Genomic DNA, 24,250 nt, shown 5'->3' on the forward strand with positions numbered 1-24,250 from the left:
TCCTTAGAGCCCTTGAAACACAAGGGCCTGGAGGCATGTGCTATGCAAAACAATTATCGCAGCGGCATCCTCCGGAGCGAGGATGCTCTACGAATTTAATGGGCTTATAACGTACAGAACGACATCATTTAAGATGTTGAGGACTGCCTTGGTGTTAATAAGCGGTTCCTTATCAAGAAACATAGCCGGCTGTAGAGGGATGTAATAACGGTATGCAAGTGGAAAATGTTTGTTTCTTTCAGATTCGACTTTCCGACACTCCAAGAGGACGTGGAGGACGGTCAGCCCTTCACCACATCGACCACAGGTTGGCGGTTCATTTCCAGTAAGCAGAAAATTGTGGGTACCAAACGCGTGCCCTATTCTGCGGCGACAGAATAAGACATCTGTTCGCCGAGATTTTGTTGGGGAGGGCCTAAAACCGAACTGTGGCTTTATAACGTGCAGTTTATTATTTGTTTCTGCATTCCACATGCGCTGCCAGTGTTGTCACAGTTTCCTTCTTAAGAAAGGCCTCAGATCTGTGACAGGGACAGCAGCCGTAGGAAAAGTGGTTAGTGATGTGAGTGATGTGGCCATCTTGTCAGCTAGCATGTTACCCTCAATATCCTATGGCCAGGCACCCAGCATATTACTACGTGTCTATAGACCGTTTTTTCATAGGCGCCGCCATATTGTGAACGCAGTGGCGCCGCCTATGAGCAGCGCCATACTGGCTTGGGTGAAAGCGGTCTTTTGCATGGCAGGTACACGCTCGGCGGTAGGTTCTGGCGTTTGTTTTCGCGGTCGTGCGGTCTGCTTAGTATGACGTGCGTCTTCTACGTGGTAAACGGTTCTGTGAGACGTGCTGAAGTGGTTTAAGGCGTCATGACCGAAATTTGTGCTGGCGTTGAGATGGACGGAACACGCAGCGCGATGTGTGCGCGCATATTCGAGTCTACAATCAGCCTCGGAGATGAATTGTGTATTTCTGAATGTTCAAGTCACTAATGTGACCTCATTGCAGTATTATCCTCTATTTCTAAGCTGCGGTTTAGCAGCCATGAAACACACGCGACGATCGTAACAGCGTGAGCGTGGGTACCGTTCTGCTACGATAGGAGCTGTGATGTTATACTTTGACAAGCGTTCAAACTGTTCGCTGCAGGTTACATTGCGTGACTACTTAGTTCGATGGATGAGGTTTCCGCCCCTGAATAAAATAGTTTTGGCAAGTGATAGCAGCATACCTTACAGTCTGAATTACGCTTGTCCAGCAAAGGGACTGTTTCCGAACTGCGCGAGCGTCCTAAGCAGTAGTAGGTGCTGGATTACATATATATTTGTTCTATACACCGCATGGTCCAAGCACACCGCATCAGCGGTTATATATTCATAAACGTTGTGCGGCGTAACTATGCGAGGCCCTATTGCGGCGTTAGGCCGTTTTCTCTTGCTTTTTCGAGAAAGAGGATGCATAATAACCGAATTTCTTTTTCGGTTGTGTTCGTTCCGTTCTCTACGACGCACTCACATGCATTACGGAAATTTTGTCCTCAAAAATAGGCATCGCATTCTTTTTATGCGATCCCTCATATATTATGGCTGTATGCAGGCCAAAAATGCAATGCTGAAGCGCACAGCTTACATATGTGCCGTGCTGGTTCACCAACCGCAGTGATCGCTGTTTTGAGCAGCGCCATCGGCCTCATGCAGGAAGGCTAGCGCAGACATATGGTAATTTGAAGCCTACTAGACTTGAAATGCGTGAGAACGATGCCGGTGCATCACAAATATTTGATTGCGCCTGCCGCTTAGATGTTTCGTGGTTGCCTTAGGTTGGCCGTGCACGAGCACGCACTCTGGTGCTTTATGTTTTACACCCTACGCCAAGCGATCAGATATTGAGCAGATTTACCATTTCATGCTGCTAATACAGAGACACCGCTTTTCTTTGTTGAGTTAAAACCGATATAAGCAAAATGGTTCACAACAAATACACACACCGCGACTGATAATGTGCGTACACCGCGGCTGATAAAACGCGTCACATTTTTGCGCCCCCAAAAGATATTTCCGCCTATTGTAGTCACCGATGCACCGAAAGGCATCCCTGACGACCTTATATGAACGGACACGGCGTAAATTTCCCAAAGTAAGATCTAAAACATCTCGAAATCGTTCCGCAGCACGCGACAGCAATACTTTCAAGCAGCGCCGCGCCGGATCACCCAAGCCAGAGAGGAAAAAAGGCTCTCCGCGCGCCCTATCCTCCTCGCCCGATGAAACGGTCTATAGACCAGAACACAACAGCCTCGCACCCAGACTAACCGAACGCATACTCTCGCACCCGGGTTGCCCGATCGACCGGCGCCATTTTGTACTGGGCTGCCAAAGTGTGTTCGCCGGCGACCGGCACACATGGCGAGCGTCAGCTCTAGGACTCCAAAGTACGGAAATGTGCCCGTTCACGCGGATCCAAAGTACAAGAAGTCATCTGGGCATCATTGCGTCGTGTTTGGATGCCAAAACAACCATCGCAAAAGGAGCAGGTTGCTTAGCGCTGTTTGCGAAGAGCACAACACCCGTAGGGAATCGTGCCGGTGCGGTGTTTTCAGCCTGCACCGATTTCCATCCGCCACGAAGAATGCCAAGCTGCGCCACCGGTGGATAGCTGCAGTGAATAGGAAGAACTACCAACCCAGTGAAAATGCACGAGTGAGTATTCGATCTCTGTATATTTTGGTGCCACGTTCAACTTTGCGCCCTACGAACGTAATATGTGTAACACGCAGGTTTGCTCCAAGCACTTTCTGGGCAACAAGCCTACAGAGCCTCCCGTGCCGGTGCTTCGCCTTGGCTATAACAAAAAGACAAGCCTTTTCGTGTTTTTAGTCATGCAGAGCTCCCGACGGTTAAGCGGAACAGTTGAGTTTGCGGTTAGCGATACTTGCAGCTAGTGCACGGCATGACCATTAAGCGTGAACGACAAGTTGTAGGCAATAGAATGTTGCCCTGCTGGTGAGCGTTATTGCTATGAAAGTAAACCGAAGTCTGCGCGTCACGTAGCATGCGTCCACAAAAACGTAGACGACTGCTCGTCGCCGAAGGTGCTCGCGCAGCGCGCCTGTCTTTACGAGCTGGTGTTGCAGGTGTCATTCGTGACGAATTCATTTGAGCTTCCCGAGCTCTAAACTGCGCGCGGGCTGTTATGCGGGGTAAAGCGCAAGATTTTTCCGTTCATATAGCGAGGAAAATAAGGTGGTTAGTTATTGTTGTATTTTGTAACAAAATTTTGCTCGTTCTCGCCAGTTTTCTTATTTTACAGTTTTCTTTTCTAAGGGAGCACCAACAATGCGATATGGCCTCGCACAGGCGAAACAGGTCTGATACCAGGTAGCTGCTGTTGGTAGGGCTAATTTAATGAAGGTGTGGTTGTTGTATTGTACAAAGGGCTCCCTGATGATGCAGCTTAAAGTAGGGATGGTAATATGTGCCCTGTCATGGTTTTTGCAGCAGCTGTACAACACCTGCATCTGTCATGCTCACCCTGTTATACGGGCTTTGACTGCACATGTAGTTGAGCATTATAACTACTGTAGTTCCTCATTTTCCATTGAGTGCAGGTTTAGCTTCGTATGCTGCTTGTTCGAGTGCTGTAGGCTTCTGTTCTGAATGTTGTACTCTTAAGTGGTTGCACGATACAATTGGCCTGGTGTATTTTTCATATTGAGAGGACTTTATATCTTCGCAATAGTGATGGCATGGGAAAGAACTACAGCCGTTCTTACTATAACATATATTTTGTTTTCAATGTGCAGGTGGTGAAGGGCAGGCGTCTGCTAATCAGGCAGTCTATAAGCCCAGTCATACGACCTCGCCAGTTGGTTGCCAAACGCGGCCAACCCTGTAGTGACCATGACAAACAAGACCAAACAAAGTGCAGAAGGCAATGTTCTGCGTGCTTTATTAATATATGGCACCAACATAGTGCTGTATATTTCTTCACAGGTTACGTGCCAAAAATGCGGAGATATTACAGCTCACACGTGTTCTATAGCGTACTTGCCCGATGTATTCACTTCTGCAGCCTACACAGCACTCAGTGTGGCCATTGCGGACTTGCATGAGGTCTTGAAGTTTGATTGGATCGAGACAGCGAAAACGACAGGTTAGAAAAAACGCGACACACGCCTTCCGCCCAGCTGAAAAGCCCAAGTTTCGCTTATGCGCCGGGTCGCATCTCCCGGCGTGGCAGCCCAGACCTGCTACTTCGCGGCGCTTGGGATAGATGGCGCGATGCGCGCTCATCAATATGGCGGCGCGCTTTGAATTCACGGTGTTCTGGTGTATATGATAGACAAATATTACATAAGAGCTAGTAAAGTTCGATGAAAACAGGATTTGTATGCTTTTGTAAGGAAATTAACGCTTTTACAAGACTTAACGAGTCTGTAAATACTATTGCTCTGTCGAGTTTTAATTTATTTGTTTTTTACTGCACACAGTACTGCATAGGCTTCTGCAGTGAAGATACTTGTTAAAGGATTCAATACGTCAGATTCAGAAAATGAGGGACCAACTGCAGCAAAAGATACATCAGAATGGTTTTTACACGTCTGTGTAGGATTCGCTGCAGGAGTACTTCGATTGAAGTTCCCGGAAACGCAAAGCGATTTCGAGGTCAGGTGCGTGCTTAGTGACCTCTACAAAGGATATGTCACAATCTATCACCTGCCACTCCCAGGGTGGTAATAGCTTAGCTAGAAGCATTAGGCGATATTCGAGTCCCATTTCTATGCTAAGTTCTCTTGCACGCAGTGAGAAAGGAAGTCTCATAGAGGGTCTGTTCCGAAAAAGTGTTTCACATGTCAAGTTGTTAACGGTTCTGAAACATGGATGTTCCTTATTAAAGCAAACCTTGAGAAAATATGTTAAGCTGATGTACGTTCTCTGAAAATGGAGTGACCACTCATCTGACTCGACGTATAGACTTTCGACAAGGCTTGTTCTAAATGCGCCAGTGGCCAGACGAATACGCAGGTGATGAACGGGGTCTAACATCTTAAAGGGCCCCTGAAACGGTTCAGACAAATTTAGCATACACGTAGGGTACAGCTTAAGTAGAACATTTGCACCACAATTTAAGTGGATCGTTACCTATTAATGGAGCTACAAGCAACTACAAGTTACCCTCCTCCCTAGCCATGCTTTTCCTCAACTCATTCGCCGAGCGATCGGGGCTAAGCTCCGCCGTCGCATCATTCTGCATCACAATGCGAAGTCACATCGTCCACTTCCGGTTGTTTTGGAGCCCGCCCCCGCCCGCGCGAAACCTCTCTGCTAGCCGCTTGGCCGTGGAGCCCGAGCGAGAGCTATCGAAGCAGCGTGCATTGCGAGCATTCTGTCGCAGCGCCGAACGTGTCTGGTATTCCGGTAACCACACACTAGCTGAACCTTTCGACGGAACGGTGGAGGAATAAACTCAAGCTGATGAAGGAACTTTAGCATAGACGTACGTGAGCTGCCTGATCGGTCTCCACAGTCCAGCCACCCGTTGGCGCATAGCTTAACCAGCCAAGGAAAGAGCTAATATTGTTATAACCAAGTGTAAAACATTTTAAACATTTACAAAAACAAAGTGTTAACGATTACACTACTGCGAAAAATTTACTCCAGCAGCAAAGAAGAATACATTTTGTTACTGCTACTGTGTCTGGTTGAGCTCTATGCCACAAGGTGGCTGCACCGTGCAGACCATTCACATTTGCACTTCTGTTGATCCCATGGAACGACACGCAAGGGGACACGGTCAGGCTCTGTCCGCTTGCGCTTGCGTTTACCCTAATACCGGATTCACGAAACGCTATTGCGTTAGTAATCTTCCGGTGTAAAGTTACAGCTGCAATCTCGCAAATCCTGGCGCCGATAGGATAGCGGCAGTCCGCTCGTCTACTGGCTTGCAGAGGGACACAATGTCGCAGCTTGACATATTGCCAGTCGCTACATTTGCAGTCTACAACGCAACAAAGTTGAATCATAGTGCTTGCAAAAAGACAGACCGACACTGAAGGCAGAGCTCTCGTCAAAGATGGAGCACGTTGTAACACAAGTAGACAACACTTGCTGTGTGCCGGAAGTGCCTAAGTGTACTGAAAAATGGTTCTTGTGCATTCCCTTTATGTTACTTTCTTTTTATAAAAACAAATTAACTAACATTCCAACTATTACAAACATCATTTGTTTATTATAAAGTTGGAAAATTATCGGTCACGCGCCCTGGTCAACCAATCGGATAGCTCGCCCCACTGACGTCATATGGGTAGGAGCGGCTTAAAATTCTGCCACGCAGTGTGCTGCGATCGGCAGCGATGTGCATTTTTAAAACCTTATAATAAATTACACGATTTACAAGGAGCACTTAGATGCATCAATTAATGATCAGAAGGACCTACTCTAACGACTCAGTACGTTTGTAGAAAATCATCAAAATCGTTTCAGGGTTCCCTTAAGCGCGCTCGGTGCGGCAGAGTGATACACTACGGCACCATAATCTAACCGTGATCGAACTAGGCTCCTGTAAATATTCAATAAACACTGTCTGTCACTTCCCCATGTTGTGTGGGATAGGATTTTAAGTAAGTTCATTGTTCTAAGACATTTTTCTTTAAGATATCTTATGTGAGGAATGAAAGTAAGCCTGGAGTCAAGTATAACACCAAGAAATTTGTGCTATTTGTTAACAGGAATTTGTTGTCTGCCCAGTTCTACACAAGGATCTGGGACCAGGCCTCTCATTCTTGTGAAGAGAGAGAGAGAGAGAGTAAACTTTAATGACGACCAGCAGTTCAGTCGGCTGGGCCTAGGCCTCCCACGATGGGACGTCGAGGTCTTGCCTCTTCGCCGCTTCGTAGGCCTGCTGGGTCGCCCAGAGTTGGTCGTCGAGATGGGAGCTGCGCAGGGCGGCGTGCCATCTCGACGAGAGGGTCACGGGATTAAGGTCTTGGTATTGATCTTTGCACTCCCATAGCATGTGGGGGAGTGTTGCCGATTCAGTTTTACAGACCTTGCACGTCTGGCTCGGGTAGATGTCGGGGCATATAGTGTGATAGCGTGTGAGGGAGAACACAAGAACTTTTCAGGGGGTTGACTCTAAATCTATTTTGGTCTGCCCATTTGGACACCTTGTTTAAGCCCTGATGTACCTGTCTTGCGCATACTGTGAGGTTGCAGGACTTGAAGCCTATTTGTATATCGTCTACGTATACGGAATAAAAAATGGCCGGTGGTAGTGAAGCATGTAGTGTGTTTATCTTAATGATAAAGAGAGTGCAGCTGAGCACGCCTCCCTGGAATACACCAGTCTCCTGCATAAAAGGACGTGACAGTGCATTGCCAACCTTTACACGGGAAGTACGACTGGACAAACAGCTTTCAATTATTTTCAACATATTTCCACAGATGCCCATTCCCGACAAGTCTTGCAAGATCCCGTAACGCCATGTTGTATCATATGCCCTCTCCATATCGAGGAATATCGAGAGGAAATACCGTTTGTGTACAAAGGCATCGCGGATATTTCCTTCAATGCACACAAGATGATCGGTTGTCGACCGCCCTTGTCTGAAGCCACACTGATAGGAATCGGGTATATTGTTGAGTTCAAGGAAATGTATGAGTCTGTGATTAATCATTTTTTCAAAAAGCTTACACAGACAATTTGTAAGAGCTATCGAGTGATAACTTGCTGCCAAGGAAGGGTCGTTTCCCTGCTTCAAAACAGTTACCACAATCGCTTCTTTCCATGTAGATGGGAGGTATCACGCAGCCCAAATAGTGTTGAACAAGTGTGAGTAGTGTAACTTGTGTGTCAGTATGCAAGTTTCTGATCATGTCATACATGACTGTCAGATCTCGGTGCAGTGCTTTTGCATGTGTTCAAGGCAGCTGTGAACTCGGCAATACTGAGAAGCCTGTTATAGGGTTCATTCTGTCTGGATTTTCGTATTATTGCCTTACATTCTTCTATTTGTTTATATTTGAGAAAGGATTAAGAATAATGGGTTGAGCTCGACATGCTCTGAAAGTGCTCCCCAAGTGCGTCTGCCTGATCTTGTAGGGTATCGCCTTGTGTGTTTACCAAAGGGAGTGAATATGCTTGTCGCCCTCTTATCCTATTAACCCTGTTGCAGGCTTTAGCCTCATCTGTGCACGAGTTGATGCCCGATAAAAACTTCTGCCAACTCTCTCTTCTGGGCTGTCGGCGCGTTCTCCTGCCTTGGGACTTTACTTTCTTAAATTGAACAAGATTCGCCACAGTGGGAGAGGCGCGTAGCAACCCCCACGCTTTGTTCTGTTTTTTTACGAGCGATCCTACATTTGTCGTTCCACCACGGGACACGCCGTTTGCATGCCAAGCTATTTACTTCTGATATGCATTTAGCTGCAGCATCGATTATGAAGGCTGTAAAATAATCCATTGCAGCATCAATTCCTAATGAAGACATGTCAGCCCATGAGATACTAGTAAGAGTTTCAAATTTTTCCCAATCAGCTGTCTCAATCTTCCACCTAGAAGCCTGTGGTGGATATTCATTTTTTTTTAGGTGATCTTAGCAGTATGGGGAAGCGGTCGCTCCCGTAAGGATTGCTGGTAACTTCCCATTCAAGTTCAGGCAGTATAGACGGGGAAACTAGGCTAAGATCAATTGAAGAAAAGGTTCTGTCTGCAAGACAGTAATATGTGGGTTCCTTCTCATTCAGCAGGCACGTACCAGACGAAAAAAGGAACTGCTCAATGAGACGACCTCGCGCATCGATACGAGAGTCTCCCCATAGGCTGCTGTGTGCATTGAAATCACCAAGAACAACATAAGGTTCTGGCAATTCATCTATAAAGAACTGAAATTCATGTATGTTTAATTTGTAATGTGGACGTATGTAAAGCGAGCAAATAGTGATAAGTTTGTTTAGCAGAACAACTCAAACCACCACCGCTTCAAAGGTCGTTCGTAGCTGTAAACGTTGATACGCTATGCTTTCTTTAATTACAATGGCAACACCGCCCGATGATGCGATAGCATCATCGCAATCTTTGCGAAAGGTAACGTACTGTCGAAGAAAGTTTGTGTGTTTTGGTTTTAAGAGTGTTTCCTGTAAACACAGCACTCTTGGATTGTGTTCGTGGATGAGTTCTTGTACATCATCAAGGTTTCTCAGAAGACATCTGACGTTCCATTGAATGATTTGTGTATCCATATTTAAAGTAAATTGGTGCTGTGTATACAGAAACAGAAGTGATGCATTAGATTACAGAGCTCTTTCGAGGCCCTATAACCGGGGCTTTGCTTTTCTGAAGCGTTCGAGGGAGCCTCGCCGCTCCTTAGGCGCTTGGTGCGCCGTGAGGATAGGTGTTGTGTCCATTGCCTCTTGTGAGGCGCCGGACACGCACTCTTGCTGGCTGTTGCCAGTGCTGGGCGGGGCTTGGGAGGCCAGGGCAGCCTTGGCTGCGCCTACCTCCGGGGCCGCTATCGGTCCTGCGGGATCACTGCGTGTAGCGCAGGTTGCTGCAGATAACTCTTGTGGGGCCGGCAACCCAAGGGTAGCCTGGCCTGTTTGCTGGTTGGATGGAGTAGGCTTACCTACTTCCACCCTGGGGGCAGGAGCCAAAGGTACCTGCTCGCTGTACGCGGGCTGGGTACTTGGCAATGGCCGCTGCGACGCTGCCCCCCGACGCGCCGCATCAGCATAAGGTGTGCTGTGGAAAGGTGAGCACCGTTTACGGGCTTCCTTAAACGAAATGTTTTCTTTGACTTTGAGGGTGATTATTTCTTTTTCTTTCTTCCAGTTCGGACAGGAGCGTGAGTAGGCTGGATGGTCACCACTGCAGTTCACACAGTGGGGCCTGCCACTGCAATTGTCGGAGGGGTGGCCCTGGACTCCACACTTTGCATAAGTTATTTAACCACGGCAGCTCTGCGAGCTATGGCCGAACCTCCGACATTTGAAACACCGTCTAGGGTTGGGGATATATGGTCGCACATTTAACCTAATGTATCCTGTTTTGATGGTTTCTGGCAGTACGCTGGATGCAAATGTTAGGACAAGATGCTTAGTGGGGATTTCCTTGTTGTCTCGTCTAAGTATAATACATTTTACATTAGTGACATTTCGTTCCTTCCACTCTTCCAGGAGTTCAGCTTCTGTCAAATCTTGGAGGTCTGCCTCTGACACGACTCCCCATGATCTATTCATTGTTCGGTGTTGTGTAATAGAAATTGGTACATTACCAAATGTCACAAGACTGCCAAGCTTCTCGTACTGATGTTTCTGAGGGATCTCAAGAAGGTCCCCGCTAGCCACTTTCATTACTTTATAATCTGACCCTATGGCTTCGGTTATAGATTTTGCAACTATAGAAGGGGAAATGAATCTGGCCCGTTTTTCGGAGTTCTCGCTGTGCACAACATGGTATTTCGGATAGGTCTCTCTTGTTCTGTTGAAGCATGTGGTTAGGTCATCGTTGCGTCCCCTCTTTTGAGGGTGACGATCAAGTATGCGGGGAAATGCGGGTGTTCCCATAGTACTTTCTTTTCTTTTCGGCGGTAATGGCGGCCACCCACCACGGAGCCCAACTAGGGGACGCTGCAGCACTTAACGGGTAAGGCTGCAGGCGCCAACCGTAAATTGCCACTATAACCTAATATATTATACCCAACGGAGGGCACATACACAAGGTTAACCCTAGCCGCCTAGGAAAATTAGGAAGTGACAGAAGAGAAGAGATGAAAGGGCAGTAAAAGAAAGAAGATAGGAAAGAAAAAGGTTGAAGTGGTGGACAGAAAAAGGCGACTGCCGATTTCCCCCGGGTGGGTCAGTCCGGGGGTGCTGTCTACGTAAAGCAGAAGCCAAAGAGGTGTGTTGCCTCCGCCGGGGGGCCTTAACGGTCCGAACACCTGGCATTGGCTCAACCCCCAGGATCCCCCTTTCCCCAGACACGGTTAAGCCGCACACGGCTACATGCGGGAGGGTCCGACCCTCATGTGCTCGGGTCCGTGGTGTCGCAACACACCAAACGCCTGCTGACACAGACGCCCCTGCGGGGCAACAGGCGATCTGTTGGCAAACAGCTCACTGGTGAAAAATGATTCGGGATACATATATGTGCATGGGGTAGTGAAAAGCATTTCTAAGATGAAGACAAACGACGATACTGAGCTGCAATAAAGGCTGCGAGGCCCTCGCCGCTGCGAATGGTAATCAGTCATGAGGTGACAATAATTGCATCTGCACTGCTTTTATGCAATATCAAAACAGGATTTGCTGATTCACTAAGTAAACAAAAGTGTGTCGACGTAGTAGGCACTTGTTTTTTTTAATACCCTCGATATCTTGACATTCAATTAATTCAGACATATTCTCGGTCCCATGAAATCTGAATTAACGAGGTTTTACTGTACCTTGTATACTGAAAATGTTTTATCTCTTTGCAGATGCGTCAACAGTGATGTGACAAAGGCTGAACGCATCCCCTACATCCAGAAAGGTATCTGTTCCACTGCTTTGAATGTCCTTACTCTCCAGAATATGATTACCGTTGTGACATCAGTATGACCTGTCAGCATCTTGGCCAGTCTTTTAGCCTTCCATAAACCTGTAGCAACACACTCACGTTACCAGTGATAGCAACTCTGATCCAAAGCAAGAGCTTAATGGGCACATTACCCATCAGTGTCCTGTCTCCATTAGGGTTGCCAACAGTTTCGGATTTACTAGTTGGAAAGTTCTGACCTTTTAGTAAATGTTCCATGTCCTAACGTGACACAGTTGGGAGGGTTAAATGTCTTGACTTTTGCCTTTTCTCTGGTGAATACAATCAATAAACCAGATTTCCTTTCTGTAATGCCTCACAGCTTGGTTGCTCTTCTCTTTTTTGTTATAAGCATAAAGTCTGTTCTGTTTTTGTAGTCTAAATTTTACTGTAGGCCCTGACCATTCACAGTGCCTTTATTTGTTTTGGTAGCCATGTTAGCCAGGCAACTACAGCAGTTTTCTTGTATTAAATCGCTACATGGCAAGATTGAAAAAAATTCTGAAACTGTTGCATGTAGACAAGTGGCTCCACTGACAGGGTCTTGCAATGCTAGTCAATTCTTTTTACACCACTTCTACCGGGTTCCATGTCAATGTAAAAAAATTGCCGCCCATAACCTCTGGCCTCCCTATGGTGTCGCCCACAATGCTCTGGATGCTTATGTATGCATAGGTGGCTTTGTAGTTGCCCATGACTATCCCCACTTTTGTTCTTCTGTCACAGCATTTGGCATCAGGGAAAGTCAACATGCCTGCGCCTTCTTCAGGGCACTGACATGGTTTAATGACAAAGCCTCAAGTGAGCTCCTGGTCTTTTCCAGTGGTTATAGTGTGATAGAAAGACTGCTCTGTAAGCTTTTGCATAACAAAATCACTCGTAAGGAAGCCTTCTATTCCGCACCTCACACAGGCGAAGCTTTGGACACTGCAAGGCATCGCATATTCCTCTAGTGTAAACCTTTGATGGGAAATCCCAATGCCCGAGTAAAGAAAATGGTGTTCTGCACACCCTATAGACTTTCCAAATTCAACATCATGCCACTGAGTCTCTGCAACACTCTGGCTACATTTGGATGAATTATTTACATGTGGCTTCATAGCCTCAAGTAGAAAACTTGCTTTTGCTACCTGGACTGCCAGTTAAACTACCAAGGTGTTGGGATGCGGACCAAGAAAAAATTTTTTTTAGAACAGAAAGCAACTTATGCACCCGGAAATACTTTCTGCAATCCTGACCGCGCTTGTTACCAAAGCACAAAGGTTGCAGAGTGCATTTACTAAGCAGGTTCTTTTTCTGAATAATAAATATAACTGCAAGTTCCGCAGTGCGCAAGCATTCTTTGGTGCCATGACGTGCAGAGTCTTATCTTACCATCTGGAAAGGGGAAGATCTGTGTCAAGTTTGCCTCCCCCATGAACAGGTTGACCAGGAATGAGTTGGACTCCTGAAAAACAGCACATCCAAGCACTGCTAACATTCCCCAACAGCTGTGACACGACTGAGATGCTTGTAAAGCACTGTCAGCTTCTCAAACAAATTTAATTAAATTTGTTGAATTAAAAAACATGCTAAATTTATATTAACTACTCGAAGCAGAATTTCAATTTGAGGCTTCAAGTATTTTCCAAAAGCTGTTGAACAGTGTAAATTTCAACAAATCCGAAGCATAAAAGTTTACAACTAGCTATCGGAATTTGATAAGCAGTAGAATCTTTATATAAATGAATGTGGATACAAGGAATTATCAAATATAACAAAGCAAATATTAAATTTCGTTGGTTGTGCCTTAGTTCAATAGAGAGTAGCAAAACCAAAAATGTGGGATCTGACATGGTATCAGTTATAATGAAGCACATTTTTGTTTGCATGCGGCTCAAAATATTCTGGTAGAAAAAATGTCACATACAATAACAGACTGATTTTCAGACCTGCGTACCTACTTCCCTGTGACACTGCCACCTACCCCTAGCACCAATGTGCTACAAAGGCAACCTGAACTTATGATGCCACACAGTGGGCAACAGTGCAAGCATGTTGGCTGTGTTGCCACCGTGTCCATTTGGCACCAAACTGCAACTTTGGTTGTCAATTTCCAACAAAGCAGTGCCGATTAGTCTTAGTGGCCTAGGCAGCACGGCCCTGCCGGGTAGCCAGATTGGGCTATTAATAGCAAACTTGGCTATTTTTGCCTCCTTTGCCACTGAAAATTTTTATTTGGCCACATGATATTTCGGCTACTTACCACCTTTGGACAACAAAATGCAAAAGCTTGAATTTACCTACAATATTAGCAGCACTTCTCTGCTGTGCAGGCATGTTTCGTTGCCTTCACAAATGTATGCTGTTTTAGAAGAACTTTCTGTGGGCCTATTTGGTGCATACTTGACAAAAATTTTTAAAGCGCAAACAACAAAATTTCCTGTAAGCTTATGCACAAAAGAGCTTGCATACCTCGACTCGCATATGAATTAGGTATTTCTTGTTCATATAATCATATTCTTGGATTGTAGCACAAAGTGACATACACACAGACTAGAAGAAGACCAGGACGAGCGCTAACTCTCAACTAAGTCGTTATTGAAACTATCAACATATATATAAGTGACTGCAAATACCATAGCATACAAACATGACAAGGTCTAAAGACCATCAGTTAAACATATCAAGAGGTAGGGAAGCCAAACAAACCAAACAACGAAAGGCACTACTTAAGATTGGTACACATGCTGAGCAGATATTGAAATTCGCTTTCTAACAGAGACATTGTTGCGTGGCCAACACAAGTCTCCCCTAATCTTTTGAATTGAAATGCCTCAATCATTTCCCATGTGGTTTGGCATTTGTGTTTTGAAAGGACTTTTGTGTCTTCAAACAAAGGTTTACAACCGTAACTGAAACAATGCGATGCTAGATGTGAAGCATTTGGGTTGTTAAGTGATTCTTTATGTTCTTTTAGTCTGACAGTGATACACCTGGTGCCCTGTCTAATGTAAGCTTTCCTGCACTTGAGTGGAACCTGATAAACTATACCAGTGTTACAGGGCACTAAAGGGGACACATGCCTAACGTCACAATCACTTTTTCTTCTCTTGCTCCACTGTTCAAGTTTCCCATTTATCATAGGGCACATCATAGACAATTTGCAGGAGGCTGAGAAAACTGTACTGACGCTATATCTACTGGCCATGTTCCGTAAATCGTGTGACAACTTATGTACGTAGGGCACCACAGCAAACCTTCTTTCCCTTTTTTTTTTTCTTAGCAGCACTTTTTACCCATTTCAAAAGCTTTTCACAGTTATATCTCTGTTAAAAAGTGAATTTCAATATCTTCTCAGCATGCGTGTCAATCTCTAATGCCTTCTGTTTGTCTTTTTTTTGGCTTCCCTACTTCTTTATATGTTTAATTGATAGTCTTTAGACCTCGTCATGTTTGTATGCTATGGTATTTGCAGTCACTTATATATATGTTAATAGTTTCAATAAAGATTTAGTTTAGAGTTAGCGCTCATCCTGTCTTTTTCTAGTTTGTGTGCGTGCCACTTCGCATTACAATCCAAAAATTTGTTACTGTACCAACTCGTCCAACTTTTTATCCTTTTTCATACAATCATATCATGTGTTTTTTCCACAAACGCATGCGCATGTGCCTGTGACATATATATTCAATGTCGACATTGTCGAATAAACAGTTGAAAGTAGCACCTGTCCTGTGTTTAACCAAGCTTTCATTTGTGCCATTATGTTCAATGGCCGCTGAGTCGTGGATTTGACTTTAGTACTTTTAAAACGAAACTACTGTTTACGCGGGTACAGTTTAACGAGGTTTTACTGTATTCCATACATGAGCAAAAATTTTTTACACCTTGCTTCCCTAATGAACGAATGTATTCAAGCCAGTATGTGATTAGTTCTGTATTCTAAATGTTTTCTGTGTGATTTAGTTTCATTACAGGAATTTACTGCATAGCAACAGCAAGCAGTCTAATTTAAGATTTATGTGTGCTATAAAAAGTATGCTTTGCCACTACAATTGATAAAACATGGGCCGAGGACGAAATTCAATTTCGCTCTACCACCGTTTGTGATTTGTAATGTGATTTGTAATGTGATTTGTAAAGTGATTTGTAAAGTGATTCATTTTGCAAGCTGGTGCTTGCAAAATGAATCACATTAGGTAGCTTGTGCCAGACTGTTTTTTAACCTTATTTTGAGGAGACCACACAGTGATGTGTGGAGGCACCTGCATCCGAGATAGATTGTGCTGCAACATATGTGCATGTAGAACAGGCATGATGCTGAGGGTTCCAGCAGTTTGCAGAGGTGCTTATAAAATTTTTTCATAACTATAATATTACCTGTGTTGTTTTTTTGGCACCTATTTCAATAATACTGACACATGTACTTGTTTATCATTATCGGGTGACCACATTTTACCACCTAACAAATGTTATCACACAGCACCGGATGCGCCTGGATGTATCGGAAGTTTCTGGAATGTTATCGATGGTTCCATCCGCTGTCTGTCACCAAACATTGTGTAATCTGATTGCTTGTATGCGCGATGCAAATAATGTGGAACTTTGTGGAAGACATGCGGGTCCCAGCGATTACTCTGGAACATTCGACGACTGATGTACAAAAGCTGACGAGCTTGACTTGCTGATCAAATTTTCGACTATCGCCAAGTGTGTTTGCCGCTATCATTGTTCTTTGAGTGTAGCCTGCTTCTGCGGGCACAAGTTCGCCCAATAAAACTTAGCTTCATCTTTCACAGTATTGCTACTATGTTCTTTATACGTCACTACCACGCGACATCTCGTGGAGGTGCTTTACATTCATGTAATGGACGCCCTGACAAGCCATAATCCAAACCCGTACCACAAAGACAACACCAACATCGTCCCTGAACATTGAGCAAGCCGTCGGCTACAGCAGCTGCCCCCGGAACACGGACTTCTACCAGATACAACGAAGAAGATCATCCAAGATCGTCCAGAGAAGACCAAGAAGACAGCCCCAATGGCAGCCACAGCAGCCCCAATAGTTCTGCAGCAGCCCAGGGAGCCACCGACATTCAACGGTTCCACACTTGAGGACCCGGAAAGCTGGCTGGAGACGTATGAGGGGGTTGCTATGTTTAATAGCTGGAACAGCGACGACAAGCTGCGACATGTCTATTTCGCGATAGAAGATGCGGCCAGGATGTGGTTCGAGAATCGAGAAGCCACCTTAATGACATGGGACCTGTTCTGAACTGGCTTCCGACAAACATTCACAAGCGTCATGCATAAACAGTGCCCCAAACGCTACTTGAAACCCGAGTACAGCTTCCCAATGAGACCATCGCGATCTTCACGGAGGAGTTGGCCCGACCCGCCACCGCCGGCTCCATGCCCACCCGTAGCCCAGTGCACCTAGGCGAGGAAGACGGACATTTGGAAAACCATTGACCACCGACCACTCTGTTATCACTGTGGAGAAGCCGGCCATGTGTACTGCCGATGCTCATACAAAGCGCCGCATCCACAACTTGGGGAGCGCCCATGTGACATTGCCGATTACCTAGCCGCCACTCAGTGGAACTCTCGATGATCGTCCCGTTCGCCGTCACCAGGCTGCTACCTGTCGCTGCAACGACGACCATACAGTGGCCCAGCCCAGGGCCGGTCTGTGGGCCCATATCCGGAAAACTAAAAGCAGCAACTGATGGAGGTGCGGTGGCTGTTCGTCGAACTGATGAAGATCCTCGTCCGCCGCCGCCAAAGACGCCAAAGAGACTATCTTGACGACATAACAATGACACACAGCCGTTCTGATGAAGTCTGGAAGCAAAGAATACACCGATGAAAAACGACCTGACGACGCGACATTCTAGCCTCAAGTCAATGCGATGCAGCCATGATCCGACGCCAAGACCTAACTGTAACGCAAGACAGAGAACCGCCGACCTCGACGTGCTTCTCGACGGCCACGCATTCACCGTCTTAGTAGACACAGAAGCCGATTACTCCATCATGAGTGGGAGAAAGTTTAGACTGCATTGGAAGGCCCTCAAATTCGGACAGCTGGAGGACACCTCATTACGCCGACTGGAATCTACACGGCAAGAATTATCATTCATCACTGGACTTACCCTGCCACCTTCGTTATCCTCCAACAGTGGTCACGAGACATCATTCTCGGCAGGGACTTCCAGAACCAACATGGCGCAGTCATCAACCTGAAGTCGAAATCGATAGCGCTGTCCGAAGATAAAGCATTACCACTGGAGAGCTTTCCTAGTCGCCATGCCTTAAATGTGCTCGAAAATCAAGTGAGCATCCCACCGCGCTCCAGCATTATTATTTCCATCGGCACCGAAACACCCACTGAGGTAGAAGGCGCCATCGAGGGTGGCCAACGTCTACTACAAGACCGTGAAATTTGTGTGGGAAGAGGGATCGCTGGACTGCATGGTGGAAAAACGAAGGTGTTGCTGACAAACTTCGGCCAGGAGTTCAAGCACATCAACAAAGATTAGAAACAACACATATTACGCCATTTAAGCTGGTTTACGGCAGGAACCCGACGACGACTCTCGATGCCATACTGCCACATGTCACCAATGAAGAGAATCTTGACGTTGTCACCTATCTCCAGCGCGCCGAAGAAGCCGGACAGCTCGCCCGCCTATGGATCAAGAACAAGCAGCATACCGACAGCTGACACAACAACCTACGATGACGCTACATCGAGTACCAGCCCGGCTGCAGTGTTTGGGTTTGGACCACAATACGCCGAGGACTCAGTGAGAAGCTATTGCAACGCTATTTCGAACCCTACAAGGTCATCCATCGTATTGGCGCACTGGACTATGAGGTCGTGTTAGACGGCATTTCGCATTCACAGTGGCGCCGCACACAATCTGAAGTGGTCAACATGGTGCGTCTTAAGCCCTTTTACGCACGGTGATGAACTTCCTTATTTTGTTGTTTTTTTGCTACAGGTGTTTTTGTTTATTACTTTCATTTGTTTGCAGCATGGGGTCGATGCTTTTTAAGGGGGGAGTATTGACACGTGTACTTGTTTATCTTTATCGGGCGACCACGTTTCACCGCCTAACAAATGTTATCGCACGGTGCCGGATGCGCCTACATGTATCGGAAGTTTCTGGAATGTTATCAATGGTTTCATCCGTTGTCTGTCACCGAACATTGTGTAATCTGATTGCTTGTATGCATGACGCTAATAATGTAGAACTTCATGGAAGACACGTGGGTCCCAGTGATTACTCTGGAACATTCGACGACTGATGTATAAAAGTCGACGCGCTTGACCCGCTGATCAGATTTTCAACAATCGCCGAGTGTGTTCACCGCTATCGTTCTTTGAGTGTAGCCTGCTTTTGAGGGCAGAAGTTCGCCCAATAAAAGTTAGTTTCGTCTTCCATAGTATTGCTACTGTGTTCTTTGTATGTCACTACCATGTGACTATCATTGGAGGTGTCATCAGAATTTAGTAATTTATTTGCCCTGGCCCATTACCCTGCCACATTAGACTTTTCACTAGGTGGGCAATTGTTCAACATAGACCCTTACTTGAATACACCTTTTTGTGTGCTGTGGCTTCTCAATTGCAAGTGACGTAAATGCTCAGATTTACCTGAGGCTATAGTTGCACTGATGAATTTGCTACCTACACGAATCACTTTGCACTTTCTCGCGCAAACAGCATGTTAACACTTCCATGACAGTGGGCAATGTTATTGTTTGATCACATCATGAGATACTTTCAATTTTGTATGACGTATCATCCAAGGTTATACATCATTAGCGTGAGGTATTGCCCTAAGCCAATTAGGGTCACATGAAAATATATCAACCAAAGTGATTGATCCAGCTAAGAGTGTTGCTTTGGAACACTACTTTATCACCAGTCCTCCTTTGCATGCTACCTGCTTACTCTGTACTGTGCCATGTGCAAGTTTGAAAAAAAAGGCAACAGCTAGGCAGTGCAAAATGCCAAACTTGCTTTTAGTTGAACAATATAAAATGCTATTTACCTTTTTAATTAAGTTAGTACATCATTTACCTGCAGAGTGGATTACTGTTTTAAACTGATTACCATATTTACTCGTATAATGATCACACTTTCTTTCTCAGAAAAATTGATGCAAAATCAGGGGTGAGATCATTACGCGAGTTAAATTTCCCGCGAAAAGAAATTTTTTTCGTCCCACGTTTGCTGCGGGACACGAGAATAAAAATGGCAGCCGGCGGAGCAAGCCGAACGCGCCGAACGCGATTTTTCTTTTTCTTCTCGTGAGCACATTACGTGCACTGAAACAGTTTCTTCCATATCAGTAATGAATATTATCGTTAATATTGGCAAGTTTGCGGCAATAACGTAGCCATGTCCACTTTGAGGGGACAGAAACAGATGGGCGCGCTTAGCTGCCAGTGACATGGCCACATGGCCAGCATGCTGCGGAAACTGCGGCATCAGTCTTCACTACTATCCTCATATGGCACGTTTCCGCTAAGGGTGGGTGAATACCTTAGCTGTGTTACAAGCGTCGGCGTATGAATAGGGTACAATTTTAACGTATCAGTGTAAACGTGGCTACTATCGTTGCCGCTCGCGATTTGTTGCATGCCCACGAGTGCAGATGAGAAGATTTGAAAGGCGCCCTTCTTGTTGTTGACCACAGCCATTATAAAGCCTACACATAATAAAGGCAAGTTTAGTTGCAGCTTTTTTTTTAGTCATGGAAGTGTGGAAAGTGATGAAAGTAATGAAATGAGGCATCTACTTAAGAACGAGTGGTGCGTGCAGCCCGCTTGGTTTGTTTTGAAGAGTAGTTTGCGTAGCATCCCACAGATGGTAAGCGTGATCATTATTCGCTAGACTTGACACACTACATATCGCTGCGATAATTTCGAGGTGCGATCATTACACGGGAAATAAAAAAAATCAAATTTTGACGACAAAATTCAGGGGTGCGATCATTACGCGAGTAAATATGGCATATTTAGCAGGAAGCTTCTCAGACTTGTTTGACAAGTTGATAAGTGCCTTTTTAGCCACAAAACACCATATATTAATTTCAAGGCTGACTTTGACTCTGCTCTGCAATTTAATAACTATATGCCAAAAAGTGTATTAGTAATTTTAAACATCATCACATACATCATACATACATACGGATAGATTCCCATCTAACCGTTTTTGAAACACAAGCTGAAACTGAAAGTGTAGCTCATCCGTGGACATTTTTTAAACAAAAAATGCTAGAACTAAAGCATCAGTTTGTTCCTTCTTGGGTGTTAACCCCAAGGCGCGCTAAAAGTAAACCCTGGTTTACAAAAACTGTTGTACAGACTAACACAGAAAAGGCAGAGATGCTATCACAATTTTCGAGACATACCTACAGAAGAGAATAAAAGAAAATTGCAGGATATAACTTGTGAAGTGAAAGTTGCTACTCGTATTGCAAGGGATTGTTATTCCGACTCTATGCACTTTTCATTTCATTTCATTTCATTTATTCAACCTTAAGGGCCCGAAGGCATTACATAAGGGGGGGCGTGCATCAAAGTCGAACAGCTTCATAAGAAAGTTACATAATAAAGTGCACATTGGTTGTAATACGTACAAAAAAAGAAAATATCAAAAAAGAAGAAAACGGAACATATACACAGTACCAACAAGGCAATAAATAAATAGATGTGTTCATGTGGTTATGTTGGCATTATCAAAATCGTTTAGTTTTTCGCGAAATGTTTTGCGGTCGCTGCACGAGACAATGTCATCCGGGAGTGCGTTCCAAAGTGTTATGGCATGGGGGAAAAATGAGCTGCTCATCGCCGTCGTCCGGCACTATATCGCCGCCAGGGGGTGAGTGTGAGATAAGCGGGATGATGTTCTGAACGGGCGTTTTAAGAGGGCGTGTCCTGAATGGGTGAAGTAAAAGAAAGTGTGAAGAAGGCAAAGACGAGAAGTTACGCGCCGTGAAGCAAGCAGTGGAAGAGACAAAGTTTGTTTTAAGGTGGTTACGCTGATATGTCTTGAATATTGTTACGTAATGAAGCGAGCAGCGCGGTTTTGTATGGCTTCTAAGTCATTGGCGAGATAAGCTTGTGAGGGATGCCAGATGGATGATGCGTACTCAAGTTTGGGTCGCACATACGTTAAATATGCTAGTTTTTTTATTTCAGACGATGCGGATTTTAAGTTACGTCGTAAATACCCTAGTGTGCGTGAAGCTTCGCAGCGAATTGTTTGAATATGTTTCACCCATGAAAGTGATGGCGTCATATGAACTCCTAGATATTTGTAAGTACACGTGTGGTCAATAGGAACAGAGTTAATGCAATAAGTGTGGTGTACGGTGGTGTGTTTGCGGGTGAAGGATATTACCTTGCATTTAGTGAGGTTAAGAGGCATGTGCCATTTTTCGCACCAAGAAGCGATAGTGTCAAGGTCGTGTTGTAGGGCGATTGTGTCGTTAGATGTATGAAGGGGGTTATAAAGAACGCAATCGTCTGCAAAAAGCCGCAGCTTCGTTGATATGTTAGTGGGAAGGTCATTTATGTAAATCAAAAACAATAGAGGAGATAAACCTGCGCCTTGGGGAACCCCGGAAGTTACACTGGTAAGGGTTGACTGAAAATTGTTAGCATACGTAAACTGAACGCGTCTCGTTAAAAAATTTTCAATCCATTTGATAATCTCGGGGCGGATACCGAGGGCGGATAATTTTGCAAGGAGATGGTTATGAGACACGCGGTCAAAGGCCTTAGAAAAATCTAGAAAAATTGCATCTATTTGGAGGTGATCGTCCATGTGTAGTAGTAGGTCGTGGGTAAATTCGGCAAGTTGAGTTTCGCAAGACAAACATTTACGAAAACCGTGTTGTAAGGGGTCAAAAAAATTGATTGATTCTAGGTAATCCATTAAGTTAGATGCTATAATGTGCTCAAGGAGCTTAGATGGGACACTGGTTAGAGAGATCGGACGGTAATTAGTAGGGTTATCGCGCCTTCCTGCTTTAAAAATGGGGATTACCTTCGTTTTTTTCCAATCGTTGGGAACGTTTCCTGTGTTTAAAGATTGATTAAATATAAGGTACAAAAATTTTGTAGAAAGAGTTACAGTACCTTTAAGTAATTTGGTGTTTATCTCGTCGCAGCCAGCCGAGGATGATATTTTAAGAGAGCGAATTAGATTAGATATGCCATCCGGGTTTATTTGCACTTTAGGCATTGTTTTTGCCGAGAAGCTTGGTAAAGGTTCCATAGTGCAGGGTTTAGGGACGTGAAATACTGACGTGAAGAATTGATTTAGGGCTGCTGCGGAATTATTAGGGCTTATTAATTCATCATCTGAGTCAACGAGATTTATTTCGTTAGCTTGTTATTTCGTGGAGATGACACGCCAGAATTTGTTTGGGTTTGAGCGAAGCATTGTAATCAGGTCAACAGAGAAGAATTTGTCCTTGGCCTCATTTATTGCTTTAATATATTCAGTCTCACAGAGGCGATGTCGCTCCCATGCTTCAGGACTATTTTTACTTTTGGCGGTTCTGTAGAGGCGTTTTTTTCGGTTAAGTAGTGATTTTAAGTGTTTGTTAAACCATGGGTTATTTGAGTCAGACTTAATAATGATTGTAGGGATATATTTGTATTTTAAGCTCAGCAACGTGTTTTTATAGAGTTCCCAATTCGCATTCACAGAACGGGTAGCGTAGGACTTTTCGAAGTGTTCATAAACGCGAGCGAGTTCATGATTGATTAGCTGAAAGTTTCCTCTATTATAGTCGGTGATTAATTTCTTCGTAGGTGATCTTCTTTTTAGTGGTATAGAAAGGGATACATGAAGAAGGTTGTGGTCGCTAATTCCGGGCAGTATTGTCACACTTGATATGTCATCAGGGCAGCTGGTGAGTAAAAGATCAATTGTTATCGCCTCTAGTGGGGTTGGTTATTGTTTGATGGAGGTTGAAGTCTAGTGCCAAGTCTAGGAATTGTTTGGATTCATTCAATGGCGACTGATTAGTTACTGAAAGGAGGGCCCAATTGATGTGAAGGTAGTTAAAATCACCGAAAAGAAAAATAGGCGCATCGGGGAATTTATCTTTTATGTTTGTAAGGGAACTGCGAAGGTGATCACAAAAAAGCGGATGACTGTCTGGTGGTCTATAGCAAATGCCGTATACTGATTTAATCGAGGAATTATGTACACATACCCACGTTAGTTCTAAATTGGAATCATGGCAGATGAGTGAGGACGATAGGTTGTTGTTCACTGCTATAAGGACGCTGCCTCCTCTCCTTTCCTTGCGGTCATGACGGTATAGCGTGAAATTCTGATTTAAGGGAAAATTTCACAATCTTTGATGTTGTCAGTCAGCCATGTCTCGGTGAGAAGAATTAGGTCTGCGTCAATGTCTGTGATAAAACCATGTAGCTGCTCACGTTTCGGAATTACACTTCTGATGTTCGTGAAACCAATGTTTACATTTACTGACAAAGATGAACGGTTGCTTGAACGACCTTTGTTGTTTAGTCTGTGTCATTCGCTGTACGTATCAGCCTTATCACGCGACTGATGTGCGTAAGGTAGTAATGCAGGGGGTTTTGCGCATTCTAGGACAGCACCGGTTGCAGTGTCATAAAAATATGACTTATTGCCTACG

The 24,250-nt window shown here is 44.8% G+C and overlaps 1 protein-coding gene and 1 long non-coding RNA gene across 9 annotated transcripts in view; one reads left to right on the top strand and one right to left on the bottom strand.

Moving 5' to 3' along the window:
• LOC142573293 (very long-chain specific acyl-CoA dehydrogenase, mitochondrial-like) overlaps window positions 1-24,250 on the bottom strand; it is a 291,200-nt gene that overhangs the window by 199,719 nt on the left and 67,231 nt on the right. For 6 of the 8 annotated variants that reach the window (XM_075682933.1, XM_075682934.1, XM_075682931.1 and 3 more), the window contains one exon: window positions 12,944-13,016. The exons of 1 other annotated variant lie outside the window; for it this stretch is intronic. In XM_075682933.1, the coding sequence (XP_075539048.1) occupies window positions 12,944-13,016 (73 nt within the window). Of the gene's footprint in view, window positions 1-12,943; window positions 13,040-24,250 lie in introns of all 8 variants that reach the window. One more of the 8 variants, XM_075682930.1, reaches the window with a different exon arrangement.
• The window catches only part of LOC142573295 (uncharacterized), a 30,124-nt gene continuing 15,708 nt past the window's right edge, over window positions 9,835-24,250 (top strand). The window contains exons 1-2 of the long non-coding RNA XR_012826291.1: window positions 9,835-11,524; window positions 12,296-12,370. This is a non-coding gene — a long non-coding RNA (uncharacterized LOC142573295). The remainder of the gene's footprint in view (window positions 11,525-12,295; window positions 12,371-24,250) is intronic.

This window comes from Dermacentor variabilis, chromosome 2 (genome assembly GCF_050947875.1).
Source record: "Dermacentor variabilis isolate Ectoservices chromosome 2, ASM5094787v1, whole genome shotgun sequence".
NCBI classification, from domain to species: domain Eukaryota; kingdom Metazoa; phylum Arthropoda; class Arachnida; order Ixodida; family Ixodidae; genus Dermacentor; species Dermacentor variabilis.